General features: G+C 40.3%; 1 protein-coding gene across 1 annotated transcript in view; it reads left to right on the top strand.

Moving 5' to 3' along the window:
- KIAA1217 (KIAA1217 ortholog) overlaps positions 1-14,729 on the top strand; it is a 245,689-nt gene that overhangs the window by 160,711 nt on the left and 70,249 nt on the right. The window contains exons 4-5 of the mRNA XM_075143936.1: positions 2,627-2,825; positions 8,225-8,318. Of these exons, the coding sequence (XP_075000037.1) occupies positions 2,627-2,825; positions 8,225-8,318 (293 nt within the window). The remainder of the gene's footprint in view (positions 1-2,626; positions 2,826-8,224; positions 8,319-14,729) is intronic.

A 14,729-nucleotide genomic window follows, 5' to 3' on the forward strand; every position in this document is an offset into this window, starting at 1 on the left:
AATCTGCTCAGGCCCCAAAGTCTGCCTGAAAATGTAATAAAGACTTCAGCAGTTAGTTCAGCCTGAATGCTGTCCTACCATTATGTCACTAGCAGCATCCAAACTGGGAGGTGTAAAACTGCCCTGATTGTATATCTACATGAGCTGCAGTGAATTCAGTGTAGATGTTTCTGTAATCACTAATTCTTGAGCAGATCTGATAGTGTATTCTTTTTCCAAATGCTTTCCAATGGCTAGATAGCTTTTGAGCCATTTACAAAGCATTTAGCTGTGGCAATGCCTCTCAGACAGCTGGTGGAAATATAAACTTCAGTGGTATTCTTTTCTTTCTTTTCTGCATTTTTTTTCTTTTCTGTCTCATTCTGGGCTGCTGAATGTCTGCTAAGTGGATGCACCAATATATCTTGGGGGCCACCCAGCTGGAAAGCAGCTTGGCAGAAAAGGATCTGGACATCCTGGTGGAGACCAAGTTGAACATGAGCCAGCAATGTGCCCCTGCGGCAAAGAAGGCCAGTGGTATCCTGAGCTGCGTTAGACAAAGTATTGCCAGCAGGTTGAGGGAGGTGACCCTTCCCCTCCACTCAGCACTGGTGAAGCCACACCTGAAGTGCTGTGTCCAGTTCTGGGCTCCTCAGTACAAGAGAGACATGGACATACTGGAGAGAGTCCAAGGAAGGGCCACAAGGATGATTAACTTGGTTGGAGCATCTCTCCTATGAGGAAAGGCTGAGAGAGCTGGGACTGTTCAGCCTGGAGAAGAGAAGGCTCAGGGGGGCATCTCATCAATGTATAAAAGTACCTGAAGGGAGGGTGGAAAGAAGACAGAGCGAGCTCTTTTCAGTGATGCTCAGTGAAAGGACCAGAGGTAATGGGCACCAGCTGAAACATGTGAGATTCCCTCTGAACCTCAGGAAACATGTTTTCACTGTGAGGGTGAGCAAGCACTGGCAGAGATCGCCGAGAGAGGTTGTGGAGTCTCCCTCCTTGGAGATATTCAAAAGCTGTCTGGACACCATCCTGGGCAACTGGCTGTAGGTGTCCCTGCTTGAGTGGGGGGGTTGGACCAGTTGACCTCCAGAAGTGCCTTCCAACCTCAAACATTCTGTGATTCTGTGATCTGCCATTTTAGTGTCTTTTGACACCACTGCAGAACCTATACCTGCTCCATCTCTTGCAGATGGCAAGAGACTAAAGGTGTTTCTTCCTGGCACAATGCAGTGTTGTACAGAGACACCTGAGATGGCTCAGAAAGAGCACAGTATGCTCTCATCAATCCATGCCCAGGCAGGATATCCGTGCCTTGGGTATGGACTGAATATGTACGCTTAGCTGGGCTTACCAGTTCCTGTTTCCTCTGTACCCAGAGTAATCTGGCTGAGCATTTTGCCTCTGCATCTACTCCCTAGTGCTGTGGATCCCAGGAAGTTTCGTAGTTTGGCTGCAATCCTGTGGCAGCCTGTTTCCTGCTGTGCAGGTCCTAATGAGCCTTCCCACATTGGAGATGCTCATGAGAAGACCTTCTGGCGGTCTTTAGGAGCCAGGCCCAGCATGGTCACAGCTAATCAACCCTGTCAAGTCCAGTCTGTTTTCTGCTGTTGATTGAGGTGACTCTTCTCAGTGCTTCAGTCCTTGGAGGGCTTTGGGATTGGGCATGGGATTGGGCTGTAGCAAAGCTAATGAGTCACACTCGTTGTGCAGTACCGGCCAGTGGAGTACAGGCAGCGGCTGGTTATGTGGGACTCAGCATAGCCCTGGCAGGGCCAATACAGGCATCGTGGAAGAAGTACTTAGTATCCCTTCGCTGAGTCCCTGGTCTATATTATCCATGTTTTTTTTCCATTATCGAGCATCTCACAGCCTCCCATTCCCTGAAAATAGAGAGTTAGCTATATCAGAATGGAGTTCTTTTTGTTTTGAGTGAATAAGAATGTCCGTATTTTGCAATTCAGCAACTAAGATTACTCATGTTTCTGCCTGGGTGCTAAGGATGACTATTAACACTGCTGTAAAACTGAAAGGATCCAAAATTGCTCTTGTTTTTGTGTAAGACCTCAGTTTTGCTCCTGCTAGGAGTTTCACCTAGGGCTTTATACTATATAATGCCAGCAAATTGAATTGTGAATATAGAATTACTAGTGCTAAAATGGAAATCTGTTTTTGGGGGGTTTTGTTGGGTAAGCGTGAAGTTAAAATGCAAAATTTATGTTTAAGGGAAACTGGGTGATATAAAAGGATAAAGTTCTTCCTCAACTGCTTTAAAAAAAAGTACCTTGTGACTTACCCACACCTTCCACTGCAGAGCAGAGACACAGGTGTGTTTGGGATTTTCCATTATCCTTCTTAAGGTAAAATTCTGATTTATCTAACTGAAGAACAGCAAAAATAGGCTTCTTGGCAAAATGCAGTACTGGAGCAAGCGTATTTATCAAGGCACAACCATATCACTGTTCCATGCTCTATTCCAATAGCGTGTTGAAAAGGAAAATGTTGTATGTGCTTTATGAGTAAGGAGTGTGATTTTTCTCTACTCATTATGGGCTTGGCCTGTGTTCCCCATGAACTTTGAAGCCCAGATCATTTCTATGCACTTAAGAATATGTAACTTGCTATTATATTTTGCTTGTAGGTGTTTTATATCTTCAGTATGGAGATGAAACAAAGCAGTTGAGGATGCCGAATGAAATCACAAGCACAGACACAATTCGTGCCCTTTTTGTAAGTGCCTTCCCCCAGCAGCTGACAATGAAAATGCTGGAATCGCCCAGTGTGGCCATTTACATCAAGGATGAGAGCAGAAACATATACTATGAATTGTGTGATGTGAGGTAAGTAAACATGGAATTACAGCTGTTGGGTTTGGGGTTTTTTTTTGTAGTGCAGTTATAGAATAAAAAGGAGTGGAGTTGATAAGTATCTGACAGATACAGTGGCCTGACACATAAAGGCATGTTCAGTGGTATCTGAGTAATATGGGAGGTTTGATCTGACACTGCCTTCAGCTGTAGGTGCAATAACTGTTGCACAAGCCGTTGATAAATGCGTACCTTGTTCAAATATTCATATAATACATGCAGGTTGACATATTTAATATTTTATTGAATTTTAACTGAGACATAAATATTTAAAATATGGAACACAAAATAAACATTTACAGAAAAACTGTTTTTTTCTTTGCTGGCAGAGCAAAGCCTGATCCTTATGAGCCTGAAGTCACAAATATGAATGTCACCAATTCCCTCTCAACAGTGCCAATTATTCATCATCTAACACTGCTAAAGATCTGTGGCACTGGTGACCGCTGCTGCAGCAGCCCTACCACCTTCCTATTTTATGTCAGGATGCAGCAACTGACGCAGTCACTTCCCTTCACTAATTCAGAGCTTGGTCAATAAATGATCTGACTAACATCTGGGTGCATCTTTCTTTCCTTTATTTTGTGGGAGTGCAGCTGCTTGATTAACCATGTTCCTTCAGTCCGGATGTCTGTGCTCTTCGAGCAGAAGGACCAGGTTCTCAGGGTCCCTAGAAAGTCCCAAATCATGTAGCAACAAAGCTCTCAGGCACACCTCAGACACGTTACACTCTGTAAAACTGCGCAAGGAAATACGGTGGGCCTTTGTGCCACCCTTGTCATAAGAAGTTATGTGATAAAAAGAATGGACAGAGGAGCATAAGAAGATGAAGGGGAAAGCAGAAAAGGTGTTTCCTCTCTGCCAGTCTACCACTAGTGCAGGAAAATGATGTGAAAGTAAGAGAAGTGTACTGTCCGCTGCTGCCTTGTTTCTTCTGGAGATCCTGTGGCTCAGGTGCTTCTCCATATCGTGTTTAGTTAAAAGAGCAAGTTGGAGCTTTTCTAGCCTTGCTACTTCCAATTCCCCCATTCCTTTTCTTAGTCTTTGAACAGCAGTGCACTCCATTTTCTCTCCTCTGTCTTGCTCTCCTTGGGCTGTGTATCCAGTGTCTTGTCATTAGCCAGCTCTTGGATTTTAGTTTCTGGTTTTTTATCTTCCTTGCTTTGCAGACTCCCACACTCCTCTTTGGGCTCTGTAATGCCTATGTTAAGACCCATCTGATTTTTTGCGTCATCGTTCATCATGTGCTCAAGTTTCTTATACATCAAATAGTCTGTTCACAAGATTGGATCAACTGATTAAATCAAGATACAGGTTACTACGTCCTTTTTGCCAAGCGCATTATTGCCAACCATCATCTGGCCCATCGGCTCCTTCTCTCTCACTTTATCCCTCCATCTTCCCTTGAGTTTCAGACTAACAGTTTATGACTTCATCTCCTCCCTGCCCCGAAAATGTGGTTGTTGATTATCTTAATACCACTCCACCTTTTTTTCCCTTGCTCCCATTGCAGGCGTCACTCTGCCAGCCTCAGGCCTGGCTCAGTCCCAACATCTGCTTCCTCTGTTCCTATGCCTGTATTGTAGAGCATTTCTAGAGGAAATCCCATGACCCAGCTGACTTCCTCCATAACAAAATTCCCTCCTTCAGTTCTGCCACCCTTCTCACTAAGGAAACCTCAGCAATTCCAGCTTAGTGGAGTCCAAAGCATGCACTACCAGCTGCATTTTCGCCACTTTTGAATAATTTCCACAACAGTTTCTCCATTTCTGTTCCTTACTCTTCACAAGATCTTGCCAGTGTCTCCCCTCAGAGAACAGATGAAATGAAGTATCATTTTTCTCTCCTTTGCTTGCCATGTCTTCCTTCAATTCTCTTCTTTCTTCCTTGTCTTAAACACAGGTGTTTCAGTCAACTCTTTAAGCTGCCTACCTCCCTCGGAGGCTGTATCATGTTCCTCTGTGCCTCGCATCCCTTGCTTTGTCTTTTATTAACTTATTACTCTATTGAAGTGCCTACTCTTACAATGCTAACATGTTTCTGTGCCTCTCAACAAAACTGTCCCTGAACACAACATACATTTCCACTTCCCGCCCCATCACCTTTCTCTCTTGCACTGAGCAGTCACCACAACTGTTGGCTGGAGTTCTAATTCTGTCCTAGACCCATTTCCAACCCGTCTGGGGTTTTATTCTTCTAATTCCAACTTGTCTTTTGTTCCCTGCTGTTCCATTGCAATTGTCAAGTCAACAAATGGCCCAGCTTTTGTGAACACCCTTTTTCTCTCAGATCTCTCATGTACTTTTAATGTTTTCTTCTTGAAACTTTTATCTCCCTTTGTTTCAATGGCTGTTCTTTCCCGATTTCTTCCTGTCTCTCCTCTCCTTTCAGGTATCATTTGAGAGGTCCTCTTCTTAAACATTGTTTTTCTGTTGTGTTTTTTCAGGGCTTTGTCCTCCTTCCTTTTGCTTGTCTGTGCTTGTCTCCATCATCTTACCCCTGTGGATTAGTTGAATTATCATACCTACCTGGGTGACTTTCCCGTTTATTTTTCTGTCTTTCCTTTAGGATGGGATTCATCTGACCAAATGGAGATTTTTACATCCACATTTTGAGCTGGTTGTAATTAATCCTATAAAATTGTCTGATAAATTATACATGCCAGAGAACCTAGCTGTTGATGCCTTCCCTGTGAATGTCTGTAGTTGGATGACATGAATCCTACCTCTTTCGTGCAAATTAAAACCTTGATCTTCTCTTTTAATATAGTCTCATGGACCATTAGTTTCAGCCTAGCTTATGTTCTCCTTCAGTAGGCCATCACATTCCTTCCCTTTTTCTTTCTTTTTTTTTTTTTTAATCACTGGGGACAAAGCACTATCTTTCTGCTTAAGCCCATAACCTGCTCCTTTTCTGAATGTGGTTCAGGGCTCTGCATCCAGTGTAGATTTCAGATTTTTTCTACATAATGTCCCCTTCCTTTCCCACCACGTAGTCAAAAAACACTTAGCTAATTCATTAGCTTTTTAATAGCAACTGCTATAATGGTCTTTTCTCGGCAGTTGACACAGGTAATCTTGTTCACTCTTAGTCATTCAAATGAAGCAACAAAGATCATTGTCCTAGTTTGACAAGCAGACTGTTTCACATGCATTTTTTTCATTTGTCCTCTGGCTGTATCTTTTCCATCTCATTAAATGTAAACTACTTGTCTTCATTATGAGGGCTCCTCCAAGCCCACTTCAATGCTACTTTTCATTTCTTGTTCAGTACCAAGTGCCATCTGCTTCCACTTGGTGAATAATGCCAACTTTCATTCTACACGTCTTTAATTTTCAAACAAGTGCCTTCACGCTCTCTCTTAGGCAGTCCTCTAATGCGCTTGGAAGGCGTCCTCCGCAGACATTCACAAAGCTGCTGCGTTGGTCTCCTTCCAGTCCCACCTTCTCGCTCTCTCTGTTGCGCTGCCTCTCAGGGCGTGCCTGTGGTCCCAGGATCTGTTTATTGCTCCTCTGGTTGGACAGACTATGGTCTTCTCATTTCTTTTGGTTCCCTTATCTTTCTGCAGCTATCCTGTTGTCTTTTGTGTCTTCTATTCACCTTGTAAGCTGGTGAAGAAGTTGTATTCCTGGGGTGTTTATACAGCACACAAAGATCAATGAGGCCTTTGAACATGCCAAGGGCATCTGGGAGCTACAGTAATGCAAATAATAGTAATAATAAAAGTACAGTAATATATACCTGTTATCAGTAATGTTTATCTTAGGATAGCAACATGAGGTGAAATAGAATTCACTTCAGAGATCAAATGCCTAGTATTTTGGTGCTTTGCCTTGCAGCAATGTTATACTTTAAAGTGTCATGTTTCTACAAGAAATATTTACAGAGAATGCTTTTAAAACAAACTTCAGTTAGTTGAGGTACCATCTCATAGTCATTAGACAGAAAAGACAGCAGATAAAATTTATTTAAATGAATAATATACCATTTCTTGAACTGAAGATGACAGAGCTTTCCAAGTCTGAGGCAGAAAATGGTAACTGAGACTCCCAGTGCAAGTCTCAAAGCGAAAGGGTCACATTTGCAAGATGGAAAACAGTTTATGTTACCATAAATAATTGAAGAACTTGAACTTGCCGCAAGGTAGCTATTTTCCTATGCAGTCTACAAGTAAACACTCATAAATACTAAACTTCTCATCAGCCCTGCAGTTCTTAAACAGAAGGCACTGATCTGTCTCTTAAGCTGTGGGGTTTCTTTAATAACTACTTGACATCTACAACAGCAGCACAAGTTCTGACTAGCTACGCATTCAAAGCAATCGCTGATTGTAATATGACATTGTAAGAAAGAAATCGGACCTGCCCAAGAATCCTTTCCTTCATTTTTAAATGATAATCCCAGTGATTAAGATCAGTTCACTAGACTTGTAGCTGCACCTGGAGGAAAGGAATTCAGTCACATGTGTAAGTAAATTCTCTAGAGATCACTACTGGGAAATGAAAGGAATCGCAGCTTTGAAAGGGTGTAAGTGAGCGTAGATTGGAGGCGTTGCTGCTGATTAAATGTGTGCAAGAGATCAGCAGAACTCAGTGCAAATGTCTAAGCCATAAAATTACTGGAAGGTAGGTTTTGAAACAAAATAGAAAACTAATGTCATCTAACTCTTTCCTAAATGTAGTACTTTAAAAGTGGACTAATGAGTGACAAAGTGTTGGGTCCTTATTAAACAAAAATATTCTCTTTGGGTTTTCCATCTAAACCATTTCTGTGGTAGCTTTCATCAAAACTTTTGCTTGTTTATGTGTGTTTGTAGTTCCTATTCTTTCCCTTAAAAACCTATCTTTATTATAGATAAAGTTTAGAGGAAGGATTTGTTTGCTACTGAATTTTTAGCTTTTGTGGACTTTTTTCCAGCTTTTGTGAACAAACTGATAATTAGAATTGCCTCAAGAATAATTGCAGTTAGAAAGACTGCTTTTCTTTTGATATTCTTGCTTCTTAGAATAGCAAAAATTCACGTGGGCTGAGTACACAATAAAACATGTAAATATTAACTAAATCCTTTTGAGTGCCGTGTAAACGTTGAAGCTCTATTGTCTTCAAAGTGATTTCACTCTATGGCAGGATCTTGAAAGAAAACTATCTAATTTTTATGGGTGTGGAGTTGTAGCAAAAGAATGATACTTCCCATGGGAAAGAGAATCAAAGTAGGCTTTTGTTTGTTTGTGTGTGTCTAATTTATGGCATTTAGGTTTTTCTTATAGGTCGGCTGCAGACCTACTATGTTTGTCTGTTACCTGAAACTTTCGGGCAACAAAGTAAATAAAACTACTTTCATCTGTTATCATTGCTGATTCTTTTAATTCCAGGAATATTCAAGACCGATCTTTCCTTAAAGTTTACAACAAAGATCCTGCACACGCATTTAATCACACTTCCAGAGCTGTAAATGGAGATATAAGGGTAAGTACTAGTGCTGCACTTATACTCTCTTTCCTCCAGCTTTTATGTCAAATGTTTAAATTCTTAACTGTAATATGTACACAACAATTCATAGAATCGAGGGTATATGTATGACACGTGTACAGAAGAGGGAATTGATAATGCTTACCGTAATGTTTCTTAACTGCTTTGCTTTTTCTGATTACTTGCCCTGAGCATTAACTGTTTTTTTGTTCTTGTTTACTAGCATTAAAGCATGTGGACCAAAACATAGCCGTTAATTACTTATTTTGGGACACAGACAGTGCTCAGAGTTCACATAACTTCTTATTTCGTGTTTCCAAACCCTTTACAATGAAGTACAGCATGGTGTTAGTTCACTCCAGCAAGGCTTCAGCGTGTACTGGTTTGCAGTAGCTGAGCAGATGTATCTAGCTTAAAGTCTATTGAAATACTTTGTAAATGACCATTTCAAATAAGAAATTCCAATAAATACCTGGTGTGGTGTAAATGGTTTTGTCTTTTTCTAAAATTTTCTACCTGTACTGAACAAGGACTAGTATATTTGCATTTTCAAGTGAACATTCTGTATTGGGAAACTACAGCAAAGGCATTTGAAACGTATTCAATTTCTGTCTGTTACTGTCTCTATCTTTTGCTGGACTGTAATCTCCCGCCTTGATGCCGAGAGGGCAGAAGATGTGGCTGTGCGACACCTCTTCCACCGTGTTAGCCGCAGCTAGCGTGGCGGCAGGCGGTGGTGGTGGTGAGATTACACAACCTCATCTCCTCCCCACCCATCCTAGGTCTGTCCCCAGGAAACGGTACAACCAAATGAGCTCAGTGGGGCCAGAAGGGAATGCCACTGCTGTCCTACCTGCTTTGTGGCTTTTATGGTGTGCTCCAAAGCTGATTGAACTGTGCAGAAAATTTCCTGTGAAGTGATTTGCTTAATTGTGCATTTGCTTCTTGGTTTCATTATCAATTCTGAGCATGTCACACTGCTTTATTATTAATATTTCATGTAAGTACTTCTGCTGTTTCAACAGTTTAGGGCCTCATTATTTTAGAAAGATTGCAATAGTTTATTTACAGGCACTATTCTCAACCACCTCTCATTTATGTACTTCAATTATAAAATGGTTCTTTTGATAGGTCAGAAATCTAATTACTTGATTATTCACACTGCTGCACACACAACATGAGAGAGCAAATAGATGTGCTTCAAAGGGCGGATGTGATAGTTTTTAGTGTCATCTTTAACTGAAATTCTTCAGTTCTAGTTATATTCCTGTAGCAGTAACTGGATGTATCTGATACATCTCATTCACATTCGAAGGCTACTATTATCATTGTGCATTATGACATTAACTCCTGTAACAATTTCACTGTGACTTTATAAAGTTATGCTACACTGTTCTTGTTCCATGTGCAGTGGATGCTGAATGCACCTACTGTGGCTTTATTTGTGTGCTCTAGACCTGTTTTCAGATATGGTTAACTACTGTGTTAGCTACATATATTCAAAAGTAAAGATTACTTCTTTGGCCCTCTTCCAGGCATTTACTGCCTACCAGAGTTGTTTTGAAACACAGGTGCTGCTTCTGTACAAAAACTGTAATAATTTGTATTGCTTGTTTTAAAATACTGTGTTGTACAACAGATATGCACACTTTACACTTCCTGATTATGGCTGAGTTACCTCTCTTCGGCCATAACTCAAAAATAATGGTGACACAGTGATGACCTTTGCAGAAGTGGTGGTTTCATGGTAGAATATTGTATTTTGCTCTGCTGAAATGCCAAAGATGCCATTTCGAAATTCTGCGCATCCAACAAAACAGCTATTTTCCTCATTTGGCTTTTCCTTTGCATTGGCAAAGTTCTTGTCTTTCTGGTCTGAGAGGTGAAGTCACAGCCAGGATGTTCATACGGGCTTTGTGGAGAACATGCAAAAAGTCTTCCCTTTGATCTATGTGAACTTATGCACTTCAAAGTTATGAGCATGGAAACAAGCGATTTCTTGAGCTCCAGAAATAATGAAACCTGTTGTCTAAGGATGTGTGTCTTCTGGTCGGGTTCTTCCTTGTGCAGCACGCTCAGTTCCTAACTAAGGCTTTTCCCAAAGTAGAGGGATTTAGTAACGCGCTCTCCGATCCTCATCCTCCAGAGTCTAAAAAGCTGGAGCACACACTGCAACTTTTCCTCTATTCTGCAGAAGTACTGTAGGATCTTCTCGCAAATCTCTAACTTGGCAAAATTTATAGGGACGTAGTCTAATGTTTTCTACCCTTTGGTTAAATCTGGTTGAAATTTGCCTGAAGATTCACAGGTTATTAGGTCAGGGGCGACAACCACCAATAAGCAGATGGATTACCTATCCCTCTTTCCTTAGCAAACCAGATTAAAGGGGGTGGAAATGCAGGGGGAGTAAGTGAGAAACATGTACATTTTATGTACTGGTATTGCGTGGTACTTAAAAGATTGTGGAAAAAGCTTTGCTTCTCGTCTCTCGTTTTGTGTTATGCATCTTTGCATTGGGTAAATTGATGTTCTTCAATTTCATGTGATACATGAGTGCTAAATTCACTACAGTGGGAAGTAGGGAGTAACTCTTGTAACCACTGTGCTCTGTGTCATGGTTAACTGTTTAAAAAAACCTACAGAAAAGCAGCTTATTGTCAGCCGGTTGAAAGAACAGTATTTAGGATATCATGAATTAGCCATCGTAAGTATATTTTTCCATGGCGATAGTGTGAGTGTAGTTGTATCTCCTGCCATATGTGAGTTAAAGCTTTGTTTTTTTGAGGTTTGGGAAAGTTTTGCCTTTACAGATTTTTCTACTGTTTGCCTTCTTGTCCCTTTGGAACCTTTATCCCTGGGTTTGATGATGTTCAGGCTTCTATTCATGTGATTTATAATCATTTCCATGTAACAGACCCAAAATAATCTCAGAAAATAATGTTAGCTGCCAGCTTGGACACCTGTTTTAACTACCAAACAGATGTGAGACCTGTATAAGAATTGGCAGTAACACTTGAAGTATTAAGTATTATCCATACGGACAAAAAGACTCAGAATGTGAGAGAGGAATGTGGAATCTGTGAGTTTCAGATCTCCTATCAAACCACTCAGCATTCATGTCCATTAATTCTAATTTTCCCCATCGTCTTTCTGTTTCATGCATTTTTCTGAATGGGTTGTGTTTGAGAAAAGGGGTTTTGCTTGGGGTCTAAGCAAGTTCTAAAGGATAGTTTCTCCTGAAATCCTTGAGTGCCTTACTTGCTTACTGATACTGTGCGGTGACCATTTACATCTTGAAGAGCATGCTTTGTTTGACAGGTCTGCCATGTCGAATGCTGTTCAAGCAAGAGGTAGCCACATAATGTCGTCTCGCTGAATATTTGTGTTTGTGCTCTTCCTTTTTTTATTATTCCTTTCCCAAAATATATGCTGAAAATCTGTGGCAGCTGTTTTCTTTGGAGAAATGTACCTTCACATTGCTGCATTTCATTCATTTATTCCTTAGCCTGAGCTTGTAATGTTTATAAGCACTTTCTAGCTCTTTATGCAACAATACCTTTGTTTGACAAAATACTGTCTCGTGTCCAAATGTTTAGATGATCTTTTTATTCTCTCTGGCATTGTTTTAAATTCCAGTGCAAATGCATGTACATAGCCATGCTGGTCTGTGCCGTTAGAATTAACATTTGTAATTTGCATAGATTCAAAGAGGAAAAGACTTTCTCAGACTTACTAGGTGTATGGTCCAGGTTGCCTCTTCTCACGTTTAGTGGTGGTGTATAGATTCAACATCAAGAGATGACACTAAAGAACTGATGGCAGATTTTCGTATGTGCTGAACGAATTGAATTTCTTTGGAAGAAGCTCCTTATCCTGGGTTGTTGCTGTGAGCCCCTGGTGACTCCAAGTGGAAGTGACTCCCCCACCGAATGTGCACAGCGTATTTTCTGTCCTCGTTCCCTACACCCTCCTTTTATGGAGTGTCTAAAAGGGGAAGAATCCTAAATTATAACCTCCCCCTTCTGTCATTGCAACTTGTCTGCGTTTCTGGTGGCACAGTTGGATACTTATAATGTTGGTTTATGCAGTGGTTTGTTTTGGGCTTCATCGGTCTGCCAGTTTTGAGAATCGGGAGGGAATTTTTACTTCATAACAAACCAGTGGCTATTTTGCTTGGCAATCTTTCTCTTCCCAACCACCTGCTGTAAAGGCTGTGGGTGACACTTTGTTTAAAAATGTCTTAGACCCACCATGTTTTTGCTTAATTCTCTGACTTGCATAAGACCTTAGCGGGTCAGCGCTTTATCCCAGACCTCTGCTGGGTGGGTGAGGCCAGAATATCTAAAGAATGTTTGTTGTGGTTGCTGTTGTATGGAGGTACACTTTGAGGTGTTTTGGATTGTTTTTAGAGGCTGTTTCTCCAAGAAAGAACAATTAGGGCAAGTTGAGTCAGAGGTGAGTTGAGGGAGCGGGGGGTACCTGGAAACTCCACATTTTCTGGGAGTTAGAATGGCAAAAAGGTGATGATGTTCCTGGCAGCGATGGAGTTTTGGGCTGCCAAGATGAGAGGGGATGAGTTAAAATGAGTTGTACACGAAAATGAGACAGATATTTGATAAGTTGAGTAAACTGTTGTGCTGAATAGCTTTTATTATTGAAATTGCGCAACAGCAACTTTTCATTTTTCCCCTGAAAGTGCCTGACTAGCAGGTTGCTAACATTTTAACCCTCTGGAGTTAGATGCAATTTATGAACTTAAAAAACCCCTACAAGCGCTAAAACCCCTCAAACAACTCCCCAAGAATTTAAAGCATCCGAGGAGCCTGAAATTCAGTGCTGGTTTGCAGGAAAGAGAGAGAGATAGTAAAAGCAGGATCATCCTTCTGTGTTCTTAAGGTACCTGTAAACGTACATCCAGCTTCTTTGAGATTTTTAACTTCTTTTCATTGGATTGTTTGTGATCTTAACATCAATAAACATAAAAGCTGCAAATGCTGCCAAAATTACTTTGTTCATTGCATACTATGGCTAAAAAAAATAACAGCTCCTTGAACTACGTAGAGGTATTTAGGACAAAAGTATTTATTGGAAGAGAATTCAAGCAATAAATTGGATGAATGCATTTTAGTGCTAGGATGCCTATAGGACAGCATTTATATAAGCTGCCATGTGTTTGTCTTACTGATCCTATTACTGTAAAACTTTGTTTTCTTTTGGGAAGAAAAGGAAAAAAGAAAAAGCAAACGCTAATACCTCTATTATCTGATAGAGACCTTCCAAATGATACAAATCTCATCTTTCCTGCTGTTTTGCTGTCTGCTTTTTCTAATGCTCTTTTTGTCATTGAGAGGTTATGACAACATGAGCCATATTGTATTTATAAACATCACGTGTTTCCTTGATATGACTTGCAGTGTCTGCCAAACAGAACACATGGAAGAAACATTTCTCATTAGCTCAGCATTGGTTTTGGTTATACTGATTTCCGGGACAGGAAAAATGCCTTCCTTACTCAGATTTAACTTTCATACAGTAGAAAGAAAGCCTCTGAGTGTCCATGAAATCGCTTGAACAGAGACGCTGCAGCTCTTTTAGCCCACATACTTTGTCTGAGGAAAAGAGAAAAAGCAGTTTATTTTAAAGAGAAGATGTAATGGCATGTATTGCTGAAACTAATTCTGAATTAAAATACCTGCCAAAGTCGTCTAGAAACGGAACCCACCAAGAGATGTAAGGTAAGATGATGCTTGTAAATAATGAAAGATATATAATTCCTTTTCTTCTTTTTTTTCTTTCAAACTAAAAGATATTTTCATATTAACTGGGAATTTAAATCAGAACAATGAAAACTGTTTCTTTTTCCTTCAGCCATATGAGAAAATCAAAGTTTAATTCCTCTCTAAATCACCAAACTCTACTCTCAGATTTTATGTCTAGTTTCAAACCTACATATTAAACATAAACAGTTATTTTCCAACTTGCCATTACAAATTTTGCTGAGGTTTGAACAAAATATATAAAAGAAGTCTCTGATCGTCTGGATTTTTTTTTTTACTGGTACAGATTTTACTACTTCTGCTCTGAATGGGCTGTCAGTAGTTGCCAATTATTTACGCAACTACAGAGCTGCAGACACTGAGAAGTAGCTGCATCAAATCAGACTGTGATGAAAGACTGTAAATGTACCTGTTCTCTTTCATTCATATGTCCTTTGATATACAATACCTACTGATGTATAAAGCCTAAGTTAGTGGGAAAGTGGATAGAATTTTAAGGGAAAAATCATTTTTTTATTTTAGCTACACATAAAACAATATATATAAATTTCAAATGTTATCTGGCAAAAAGTTGGTCTCTTTAAAGATACAGATCCTGCGTTATAGATGGATGGATACTGCATCGTATTTT

The sequence above is a fragment of the Calonectris borealis genome, chromosome 2, assembly GCF_964195595.1.
Source record: "Calonectris borealis chromosome 2, bCalBor7.hap1.2, whole genome shotgun sequence".
In the NCBI taxonomy this organism is placed as follows: domain Eukaryota; kingdom Metazoa; phylum Chordata; class Aves; order Procellariiformes; family Procellariidae; genus Calonectris; species Calonectris borealis.